The following is an 11,299-nucleotide window of genomic DNA, read 5'->3' as shown; positions in this document are numbered from 1 at the left end:
CGTTCCAGCCGCTCTGCGTGCGTGCACTACTTGCTGGACGCTCTCGACGAACTACAGCGGGAACACTCTGCTGCCACACAACGAATGCGTTGTCTCTGTCAATGGACCTTAGAGCGTCCAACAAGACAATGTTGAGTACCTGGCGAGCACCTGGAGATGACGTCCATGGTCGCGGGGACAAATGTTCGAGTTGCTGCAGACACGCAGAGTCTTGGCCATGTACGATTCTCGGTAAATCGATAGTCACACCAACTCAGGCTTTTACGACCACAAGGTCACGCGGCGACGCCGAAGCTTCTCAAAGTTAACACGGACAAGTTCAACCCGCAGTGTTCGTGCATCGCAATACGCACGCCAGAGAATCGCGGTAGAAGGGGTGAGGCCACGAACGCATGGACCTGCGCTGGTGGTTTGATGTCGTGGGAAGGATCCGAACGCATCCCATTGGTTTAAAACAATGAATTTTCTTCCAATCGTGCCTAAGTCGCGCCGCCGAAAGGGCACGAAGTCCCAGAGATCTCGTCGGTGGAACGTCGCACGCACATGGAGTGGACCGCCCGCGACGAAACTCTCTTGCGGCAATGCGTGTTTGAGTGCGCGTATGATTTTGACGCGGCGGCCACGGTATTCCTCCAGCGCATACCAAAGCAACGCAAGCTCTCGTTGGGCGAGCACGCCATCACTCCACGTGTGATCGAGCTCAAGTATATGGAGCTCAGCGAGCTCGAAGAAGGCGACCAAGAAGACAACGACGGTAGAGTTGTAGAAGTTCAACCAGTGGAGGGCTTGAAAGGCGCGAGTACAAGTGACGATGCTACACTTGTCGTCGTTGCGTCCTCCGACTTGCCAGTGTTAGAGCTGCCGCTCTCCGAGTTTGACGTCGACTTGATGCTTCAGGACATCCCGACGGATTCGTTACCCCGAGACAGCGAAATGCAATGGGTGCTTTCATATTTGGAAGATCCAACGAATTCCGTGGACGAGGCAGTGTACAACCCGAGTCAACTGGGCATCGAGGTTGGCAGGTACTCTGGCTGCGACCTCCTGGCTCAATTGGACTTGGCGTTCCAAGCTAGCCGAGAACGGAGCTGCGGCAATCGCAGCGTCGACAATTTGCTAGCGCCTCACATTCTGTCGCTGGCGAAGGAAGATGAAGGGGGCACTCGTGAACCATCCAAAGTTGCCGCCACTGACGACAATGACATCCCAGACTTGGTTGCGCTGTCACCAGTGCAAACTATCATGGCAAGTGGCACAGGCATAGCATCAAGTCGACCACTTCCTCTTTCCGCTCGTGCGCCATTGAGCCATGGTTCATTAACTGATCTACCAGCTGCCCCATCAACGCCGCCTCCCTCATACCCTATCGATGAAGATGTTGATGTGGAGCAAAGTGAAGACGGCGCCTCGGACACGTCGTCAGACGCAGAGGACTGGAACTCTGCGCGGCGGTTGCTGAAAGATCGCACGACCGTACTCCCTCCGCAGCAACCATCGCCACTCCAGTGTGATGAAGCATGGCGCAGCGAAGATGACGATAAAGATGACAGCGTTGATGGAGGAGATGCGACCGAAGCAATGGAGCGTCAGCTTATGAAGTTGTGGAAGCGAGATGTGGAGCTCCAGGAGCAAGAGTTTCTCGGGACTCACTCCCGCGATGCCGCGGAGACAGCCCGCTTCATTCGAGAGGAAATGCAGGCGCTGCTGCACGTGGCTGCTCCAAGTGGATCGAACGTTCCACCTCGACGCCAAGAGGACGATGGCGATCAGCGCCAGTTTTTGGGCTACAAAAACCCGTACGCACTCGACGAACGCGAAGTGTCCTCAGACAACCCACCGATCGAAGCAACTGCTCTCGACATCGTGCGATCCCATCAAGAACGCCGGGAAAGGGCCTCCACTTCAATTCCTGCGGCTCCATGCACCAAACCGTCGACCGCAGATTCGCCTCAACGGGCAGTCGTCCCAGTGCCTCGCAAGAGGGGAACGATAGCACCGCCGGAGATAGTGGCAGACACCATCGCAGACCTTGTGGAAGAGAGCATCCTGGCTTCCGTCGACGAACTCTCTGAGGCTTTGTACCACCGCCAGCTGTCGCAGTCACTGCATGTGCCGACCTTGCCACGCTCGTATTGGCAGCGCCTCTTTACTTACGGCACTGCCGACTGCGAGGATGACTCCGAGCTCTTGGACGACGTGCATGTGCTGGCCTTGCAAGGCGCCGATTCGACAGACGATGCATTTGGTACGATAGTTCAGCTCTTTTGCCAACTCCAGCACGAGCCATCATCCCCTTGTACGCTCCTGGGCCTTCAATACACCGTCGTCCTGCCGGGACAGGTGTCGCTGCAGTCGCCCCCTCAAGGCCACCCTGACGCCATTCCCGTCTTGTTCATCGCGCTTCAATGTGAGTCCGCGTACATCGATGCAATTCTTCACTCCCCTGTACGCACCCATCCTCATTCTATGGTGCTTCACCCTCGCTCATCTTGGCCATGGGACTAGATGGAGTCCTTCTTACCTGGAAACGAGAAAGCTTTGGGCGATTACCTTGTCCGCGTGCCTTTTGTGACGCCTTCGCCGTCTGCCACAAGCACAGCTTTGCTCGTGCACCCGATTCACCTCTTCACTCGCCTCCCAACGTTCCAAGTCTTCCACAACCATCTTCCCCACCGCCACTATAACGCCACAACGGTCGTAGTCCTGCGCGACCCAGCGGCGCATGTCCTCGACGTACTCTACCGCACGCGGCCCCTTCTCGACGTCGTCGGTCTCAAGCTGTGTTTCGACGCGACATTCGAGCCACACGTGGTCGTGTCGCCCGACGTTGCCACCGCAACGTGCCTCGTCGCCATGGCGTTCCGTGGCATCGACGCAACTACTGTCGTCCGCGACGTGCTCCATGACGTGCCGAAAACTCACGTATATCTTCCTCATGGCGCCCTGCAAGCCCACCGCGACGTAGTTCACTGGTTTGGCGGCCGCGTGAACTCCGTCATCACCAATTCGTCGTCGGAGCTGCTGCCGCGCGCACGCCCAGTCTACGGAGTCGTCCTCAAGCCAGATCAAGTCGTGGCGATGCATGTGTCTGTGACATCGCCGAACGTGCTAGGTCGCGTCCTGTCGGCCGTCGCTTCCGCTGGGTACGAGCTCCTTGGCCTCAACCTAATCCACGGCCACGACGATGCCGCGTGCCACGTGCAGCTCACCATGCTCAAGGTGCGTTCGATGATCGTCCGGCCGTTGACCTTGTGTGCGACCAACCTTAGGAAAATGGAGCGAATGTGCATCGTCTGGCCCATCTGCAGTCTACCGTAGTCGACATAGACGACGTGATAGCGACAAACGTGGCGCCCCAAGCTAGTGAATTCAGCCACGGCGAGTTGGAGCCAGCAACTCAACCTGGCACCCTTCCTCCACTCTTCGTCGATTACGATCGGGAGCAGACTCTGTTGGCCGTACTCATGCCGGTCCGCTCGTTCTCTGTGTTTGGCATCGCCAATGTTGTGTGATGCTGTTTGGCGTAGATCGGAGACAACCACGCGAGGGAGACCGCGGCGGGTAGCTGCGTTGGAGTAGCAATGGAGCACCTGCTCGGCGCTTGCGCTTCCGACCAACTCGTTGGCGTGAAAGTCATCCATCCCAGAGCCGTGGACGCCGTTTGCGACACCTTGATGGCGTTGCAGTGCGTCGCATTTGGACCTGCTGCATCGACATCGCTGCCACTTGCGCCGGCAGTCGTCGTGCTCTTTCGACACCTCGTCGAGGATGGGCAATTTCGAAAGTCCTTTCGCCGGTTGACCGCGACGCCATCCATCGTGCGACTGTACACCGACCCTGCCATCGTCCGAGCGCTCCTCCCGGTGCTCTTTGAACGGTCCGAGTACGCTGCTCCGCGGCGGCTGTCTCCAAGGGACTTGTGTTTTCCTCCAACACCACGCACCGATGCAGACGCTTTTGCTGGCCTGTTCCAAACCGCCCCGTCCACGTCGTATTCGTCCGTGCTGGTCATTAAACCAGACGATCCTCTTGGAGTGCTTCCCGTGGTACTGCGACGCCTCGCCAGGGATGGATTTGAAATTGTATTCATGCACATGACGCTCTTGCCATCGTCCTCGCCGCCTGCAGTTGGCAACCTCTACGTTTCCGACTCGCAGCGCCTTCACATGGCGTCCCAACCATCGGTACGTTTATGCTCCCCGCCGACGGTTTTGTGTCGACCTCACCGATCGATCATTCCATTCGATATAGATATTGCTCGTCGTGCGGCGCATCAACTGCATTGCCCGTCTCCATGCGCTAGTTGGTCCGTCTGACCCGGACACGGCGCGCCAAGACGCGAGGTTCACCCTCGTCGCTGGCTACGGCATCGACCACGTCCGGAATGGCTTCTATACGTCACCAACGTATGCCCAAGCGCGATGGGACCTCCACAGTGTTTATGGCGTCAGAAGCGATGACGATTACAACAGGCTTGCTCGTCGGTACGCCTTTCCCCACGCGTCGCCGAAGTCATGCTATGCTTAGGGCACCTTCTGCCGCCATCTCCGCGCCGTTCATGCACACGTCGCCACCGCTCGAACCAACAACTTTCACGGCGACTCCCCGCACGCTTGTCGAAACAACGCTGCTCATCGTGGGGGGGGCGGCTGTTCACGCTGCAAGCGAGCTTGTGGCGTCCCTTGCCATGGATGGAGGCTTCCTGATCGTCAACTTGGCTCAAGGGGGTCTCACACTCGAACAGAAGCTACACTGCGCTGGCCACTTTGCGTCGGACTTGCTCGACGGCCCGTGGCTCGTTTTGGCCCTCGAGCGAGACAATGCCGTGTCACGGCTCGCAACGTACCTTCCCACGACAAGTGTCTACAACCCCGCGGTACCGTTGTCTTTCCAACCGTCTGTCTGCAGGTCTCACATGCCTTTGGTAGAGCCGTCAGTTGTTCCGGTGGTCCACGTCGGCGAAGGCGGCGCGCGCCGACTTGCCTTTGTTCTTTCACGTGTTGTATGGGAGCGTTCACAGCCTCGAGCCAGGGCCTCCTCCTCCAGGACGACATGTCGCCTTGCATTAAACTTCGTCTCAGACGCGGTCCCTTTCAACGCATGTGTGGCACGAGCCGACGTATCTACGGAAGCGGTGACAGGTTGAGATGCACAACGAATGGAACGAAAAAACATCCTAGTGTGCGCTGGCTGGCCCGCTTACGCCGTCGACGTGCCGGATCAAGATGGACAGTGCCCATGCGCGGCTAGAACGCTGCGAGGCATCTAGATTGCGACGACGAAACAGAATCTCGATGTTCGTTGACATAGGAGCCTTGTAAATACCGTGGCTACGCACACGGATTCGGCGGTGCTGTTTCATGCCGAGCAACGATGACGAAGCAAGGAGCGTCAGTCGCTCCATAACCCTCGAGAGCTGCGATGTGCTCAGGCTGAGCAGGACGATTGAGATGGTAGATTGGATCCCGATCTTGGCAAAACGCGCGACGAAGGCTCGGACCAGAGGAGTGCCAGCCGCGAGTCGCGCAACAAATGTGGTGAATTTACGTACACCACCTGAAGAAGAAATCCCAGGTAGAGTAGAATGTGCCTTTGGACGGGCGCCCCATGGACTTGAAGAGAGTGTGCAATGGCATGGGGTCGCAATTTATCGACAAGGGCGAAGCGTACACTGCAACAGACGAGAACGATTCCCACGACAGCCATGACGCACCGTATGCCCTTCTTCCAAGCATGCACAAGGACAGACTAGTGCAAACCTTGGACCGACTTGTCGCCATCGACGACGACGCATGCCACTGCGTGGATAGATATGGGTCTCGAAGAAACTTTCCCCATTCAGTTCGCATGTACGTTTGCCGTGGCAGTACGCCAAGGACAACGCAATCGGAACCACGATGTAGCCTCGAAACACTGTCATCGTGATTCTTGAAGGACGGCAGCAACACACACCTCCGTCGTCCTCGAACATCCAAACTCGGAAGGCCCCGTCACCGAGGAAAACATTGCAGCATTGGCCGCCCCGGCGTCGTATGCGGTAGTCGGTTCTCACGGCGCGGTCGCGCTGCCAGGATCCAACGCAACGAAAGCGTTGTTGTGCATGGCGCCATTCGCCAGGGAATCGTGGATCGATTTTGATTGGCTACTTTCATGGAAATCCTTGACATCGCTGCGTGTTGATTGGCTAGAAATCGAGATTGCGTTGGCGAGGCAGTTGAAACCGACGCAACAAAGTGAAACCGATTTGACCTTGGACCCAGTATACCGAGCCACTTCCACGGCGCCAGGTCCCCGCACGCCAGTGTTGAATCTCTGCGGGCTCGGGCACGAGGGCCACGTAGTGGACGGTGATGGTGGATGAATGCAGCCATGTCTATTGAAGTGCTCGTCGGAAATCTACATGGCAAGAGGTTCATGAAGTGTGTTTGGATTGTCCTGATTACGACGTTGCTGAGGTGAAATGCATCACGGATCATAGTGGCGGCCTGTTGAGTAGAAAGGCACCGCCGATCCTACTTAAATGGACCAGAGGTACATGCATGAGCAGAACGGAGCATGGGCTCCCAGATGGACCGTCCCCCACGGCATAGCGACATCGATTCAATGATCGGTCATGTGACTACATTACACTGCCATCGAGCTATACGACTTGGATGGGTCGTGGATCTCGCCCTTAGGCGAGTACTCGGCGGGGGCTTTGTGCAAGCGCACGGGACTGTACTTTTGTCCATCTCGACGACTGACCTTCGATCGGGTGACCCGTCGAGCGACAACGACGCCAAGCACTGTCAGTCCCGCCGAGACTGCCATGAGGATTCCCACGATCTTGAGTTTGTCTAAGGCATCATGCACGCACATTACTTGGCGAGAAAATGTGGTATCTCTTTACCGTCTCGCTCAGCCGCATGGAACATGGCCGAGTCGTATGGCGACGTCAAGCAGTCCGTGTTGTAGTGGAGGACGTGTGTTTTGAGCCCGTCAAAGTACAAACTTGCTCGACACTGGACAGGTTCGTCCTGGATCGAAAATGCCACGTAATGCATGAGCGCGCCCGGCGTGTGCGTCGTGAGGGCCTGCGTCTCGTACGCCGTGAAGTGGAGCGACAACTTCTGAAAGAGCACCGTCTGCCAAGACGTCTGTCAGCCGCACACGACAGCCTCGCGAGCTATTGCTGTACCGCGTTCAACGTGTTTTGGACGAGGCTCGGAATCGCATCCACGTTCTGGACTCGGCGCGAGTTCTCCAAAAACGACTCGGGCTTGCATCGCTCTCCCGTCGTCGTGTCGTTCGTACAAGTGTAGTCGGCGCTCGCGACGGTGTGATACTTGGGCCCGCCAAAGTGCACCGAGTCAAAATGGAGCGCCAGGAACAGATTGACGCGGTATGTGTACCCGGTTGTCGTCAGGACGTCGTTGTTGAGGACGACATGGTCGCCGTCCCAGTTGAAATCGGCGTCCACGCTGTGCTTGGCCACCTACGTCCACCATGGATCAGGGCGGACGCACGAAACGAGCGACTGCGATGTACCTCGGCCGTCACGACGCGATTCGCGTGGATCGTGGCAAAGTGAAAGTGCAATTTCGTCTGGTAATCGTCGACAAACTGCGCCGCTGTCATGTCGACAAACGGATCCTTTGGCGACACTGCCACGTACGTCAGATCGCCGTCTCGGTAGCCAGGTTGGGGCGCCGACCTTCCACCCAACGCGCGCACACCATCCGCGGTGGCCGCCATCGCCGCAACCGCAAGCAATGCTCGCCTCATATGCAGCATGCGATCCAATTCCCCACTGAGTCCAAGTTCGTCATCGTCTTGGCGTTGTCCTTCGAATACGAATGGATGGACCACGCGAAACGACGTCTCGAGAACGATATGGTTCACGCCGAACGTTTGCACTTGGCCCGCGGTGCAGGACTTCGACGATCGAAGAATTTGGTGCATTGGAATTGTTCCAAGATCGATGGCCCCTCCGTCCTGGCTCGGTCGGGGTTCGAATCGAACGTGGTCGTTGCCGAAACCTTGCTATCGCTCCGTTCATTTCGACCTTAGCCTGACCATGCTTGGATTGTTCATGCAGCGTCGATGGGTGCATGCGCTGCTAGTCCTGTGCAGCTGCTCGCTGTGGGCCACGGGCCTCGACGAAGAGTTCTTCGTTCCGGCCGACGTGACCGACCCAGTCGTGAACAGGACCGCCGAGGCGTTCGTGAACGAGTATGCGTTGTTCCTGTCGGACGTGTTTGCAGTCGTGCCAGAGAGAACCGTGCTCGAGACCCTTGTGTACAAGCATCCGTTGGCGATCCGAAACAACGACGACGATGAGCTCGTGTACGAGCCAGGGTTTACGTACAAGCTGCTTGTGCTATTTAAGCTCCAGTGGGACTCCCCAGGGTTCCGGACGACGCCGTTCGTGTCGGTCGGCGAGTGCATTTACGCGTGCGTGGAAGGCACGGACGGCAACTTGAGCTGTGAAGGGAAGCAATTCAGCCAGGTCGAGCGCAAGGACGTGGGGGTCGATGCCCCGGGTGCCCCACGTGCCCTCGAGTTTGTCAAAAGTGTACGTTTGTTCTGGCGTCCATGTAATTTTCACTGCAGCGTTTGGCTTCGATTGTAGTCGCTCAACCACGAGTACGACAACGCGCGCATGACCTTGACGGCGTACGAGACCCAAGACGACGTCGATCTCGTCGAGTACGTCCAGTTCCAAGTGGAGAACGAGCCCGTCAAGTGCGAGGCCGCGATCTACACAAGACGGCGCACGGCCGGCGCCGCGACCAAGAAGGTTGTCTACTTTGACGATGCCTGCATCAAGGCCACGTACAATGGCCTGAACCTGGACACGTTTGAGCATATCCAACGCACGGACGTTGGCATCTTCCTCATCGGGATTGCCCTCGCCGCAGCCGTTGTGGCCACTATCGTCGTGTACCGCCGACAACTCTTGACGGCTAAAGGAACGTACCGCAGCATGCACATTCGGTTTGGTGGCGACACAGTCTTGTAATTTTCAACATGGAAAACAACTCTACGCAACCGTGAGATCACGCAGGCTCGACCTGCCACGGCCATCTCTTTGCACCTAAGCCAACCCCGAAAAGCCCCCTGCCCATCCCCCCTCTCGCGACAGGATACACGTACACGTTTCCGGGGTGCCTTCTGTCGCCAAGCATTTGTGCCCTGTAAAGTAGGCACACTCGACACAAAAACAGCTACAACCTTCGTGCCCTACTGCTGGAGCTCTCACTTACCAGACGCGCAGCCTCGTTCCCCAGCCCTCGACTGAGGGGGACACACCAGTTTATTCTTCGCACCGTTTGTTGCCGGCGCTGTCTACGCCGTGCAACGCCCTCGGTCAGTTGTCTTGAGCCTCAGAGACAGCTTTCGTTCATGTGGCGGCGACCTTTCGTGTGAAGATCGTCGTTGCCTGGCAAGATGACTTGGAATCTGTATGAACAATGTGTTTTTGTGCGAGAAGCACTTGTCGTGGATGATGGAGTGCAATATTGCATACAATTTAGTTTTTTCATTTGGATACCGAAATTGCATAGATATTATATATAATATTTTGCTTCGAATCGAGAGGTTTGGTCGCTTACATGAAAGGAGATTACACATATTCGCCCAGGTCGCAGTGTGAGTCTGGGTCGCCATCGGAGGCGTTGACGAGATGAAAGCGCCGCCGACTCCCGAGTCGTCTCACGCGCCAGTCAACTACTTTGACGACTCTCCGTCGTACGATATGATACCAAGGAGAGGATGCGTTCTTGACCCCCGTGATGTAGAGTTCAAGAAGCGCCATTCAAGTCCGTGCGGTCGCCGCACAACAAACCGCCCGCCACGAGCGCGTTGACGACACAACCGAGTTTTCGCGGTGAAAAGATGCACCTGGACTTGTCTTTGCAGTGGGCAAACAACTTTGGTATCCAGCTCGCGATGTTCCTCTTCTTCATCGGGGCGCTTGCCGTCACGATCGTCATTCCGTCCGTCGGGTACAAGGTTGAAGTCGGGTTGCTTGCGGGCGGATCCGTCACGATCTTGTCGACCGCCGCGGTCCTGTACACGTACTCGGCGATGCCGATGTGGAAGAAGCATCCGAACCCGTTGATCTTTTACCGCAGTCTTTTCGACATGGGGTTTGTCCTCGTCCTGATGACAACCCAGTTGTACAAGTACGTTGCATCTTGACGTCGTCTGCATGCATCACGTCTCATGTCGATGCTGCCGCGCGCCGTAGATGCTACAACGGTCACTGCGTCGTCTCGTCAACCAAGGAGGGTACCGACACCGCCACGTTGGCCATTCTGAAGCCGCAAGGATGCAACACAGTCGCCGGGTTCACGCAGTTCTTTCTCCTGGGGTCCGAGTGCTGGTTCTTCGTCATGTCGGTGGACTTGTTCAAGTCGGTGCGAAGTCCCTTTACGGACTTCAAGCGCAACATGCGCACCTACCATGCCTTTGTGTGGGGCCTCTGTACGACCACTCTCGCGTTCCGTCCCTCGATCTCATGGGAATTCTAGCCACGGTCTCGGCCATTTTGCTTGTCGCGATCGATCAGTCGGGGCCGTCCGAGTTCAATTACTGCTGGACAAAGCCCCACAACAAGGGCACGACCCTCGACAACCGAAACATCTTTTGGAGCTTGAACGTCACGAGCTGGGGCTTCTTCTATGCGTGGATCATCCTGTACTTCTTTGCCGCGATCGGGTACGACGTAGCGTCCCATATCTTTGACATCTCATATCGTGGTGTCGGTCGCGCAGCGTCATCTACTTTGCGTGGCAGCGGCTCAAAGGTGGTCTTGCCGAAACCCTCCGCGTCCGGCTGCGCGTCCTACACTCGGTCACGGTGTATGTCGTCGCCATCATCATTTACTGGGCCATCACGTTCGGCGTGTACGTGCCGTATCTGGCGCTCGGGCTCGTCAACAACCCGATGGACTACCCCGTCCTGCCGCAAGTCATGGTGTTCTTCATCACGTGCAAAGGATATTTTGATTTCTTTGTGTGGTTTCAAATCAACGAGCTGCCGTCGGGGTGCGTGTGCCACGCCCTGTCGTGGACAAAACTCACGGATGTGTCCAGGAAGCATCCGTCGTCGTCCACCGCGACGCCTCCTACCGCCGCCAAGGTCGATGTGGACGTCGACTTGAGCCCGCAAGTGAACCAGGCCCTTCGCGCAGAAGTGCTGTACTACACCACGACCGGGATCATCCAGGCCGCGCGCCTTGCGGCCACCGATGCCGAAGATAGCGACATGCCCAAGCGAGAGCTCCACCTGACCCCGCAGGGCGGCACGGCGTCGA

General features: G+C 57.1%; 4 protein-coding genes across 5 annotated transcripts; 3 read left to right on the top strand and 1 right to left on the bottom strand.

Annotated features, from left to right (window-relative positions):
• The first annotated feature begins 483 nt into the window (after positions 1-483).
• H310_14798 lies at positions 484-5,362 on the top strand. Of its 2 annotated transcripts, XM_008882728.1 has the most exons (8): positions 484-1,258; positions 1,334-2,445; positions 2,506-3,219; positions 3,270-3,470; positions 3,528-4,184; positions 4,252-4,484; positions 4,528-4,876; positions 4,929-5,362. In XM_008882728.1, exons 1-8 carry the CDS (start codon positions 544-546, stop codon positions 5,067-5,069), a joined length of 4,122 nt encoding a protein of 1,373 aa, XP_008880950.1. In that variant the 5' UTR covers positions 484-543; the 3' UTR covers positions 5,070-5,362. The 2 variants fall into 2 exon arrangements, with proteins under 2 accessions (XP_008880950.1, XP_008880949.1); XM_008882727.1 differs by having other exon boundaries at positions 484-2,445.
• Positions 5,363-6,543: 1,181 nt separating this feature from the next.
• Positions 6,544-7,864, bottom strand: H310_14797 (hypothetical protein). Its single transcript, XM_008882726.1, has 4 exons — positions 7,528-7,864; positions 7,178-7,474; positions 6,890-7,124; positions 6,544-6,836 (listed from the first exon to the last, which is right to left on the bottom strand). The coding sequence occupies exons 1-4, from the start codon at positions 7,771-7,773 to the stop codon at positions 6,625-6,627; spliced, it is 990 nt and encodes a 329-aa protein (XP_008880948.1). The 5' UTR covers positions 7,774-7,864; the 3' UTR covers positions 6,544-6,624.
• A 43-nt stretch (positions 7,865-7,907) lies between these two features.
• Positions 7,908-9,030, top strand: H310_14796 (hypothetical protein). The gene is made up of 2 exons (XM_008882725.1): positions 7,908-8,554; positions 8,612-9,030. The coding sequence occupies exons 1-2, from the start codon at positions 7,961-7,963 to the stop codon at positions 8,999-9,001; spliced, it is 984 nt and encodes a 327-aa protein (XP_008880947.1). The 5' UTR covers positions 7,908-7,960; the 3' UTR covers positions 9,002-9,030.
• Positions 9,031-9,606: 576 nt separating this feature from the next.
• H310_14795 (hypothetical protein) lies at positions 9,607-11,275 on the top strand (the record flags this gene model as incomplete). Its single annotated transcript, XM_008882724.1, has 7 exons — positions 9,607-9,729; positions 9,780-10,166; positions 10,232-10,467; positions 10,515-10,701; positions 10,758-11,024; positions 11,079-11,183; positions 11,212-11,275. Exons 1-7 carry the CDS (start codon positions 9,665-9,667, stop codon positions 11,273-11,275), a joined length of 1,311 nt encoding a protein of 436 aa, XP_008880946.1. The 5' UTR covers positions 9,607-9,664.
• Between the last annotated feature and the right edge of the window lie 24 nt (positions 11,276-11,299).

The sequence above is a fragment of the Aphanomyces invadans genome (assembly GCF_000520115.1).
Source record: "Aphanomyces invadans strain NJM9701 unplaced genomic scaffold supercont1.89, whole genome shotgun sequence".
Classification (NCBI taxonomy): Eukaryota; Oomycota; class Saprolegniomycetes; order Saprolegniales; family Verrucalvaceae; genus Aphanomyces; species Aphanomyces invadans.
This window is presented reverse-complemented; position numbering and strand designations above follow the sequence as displayed.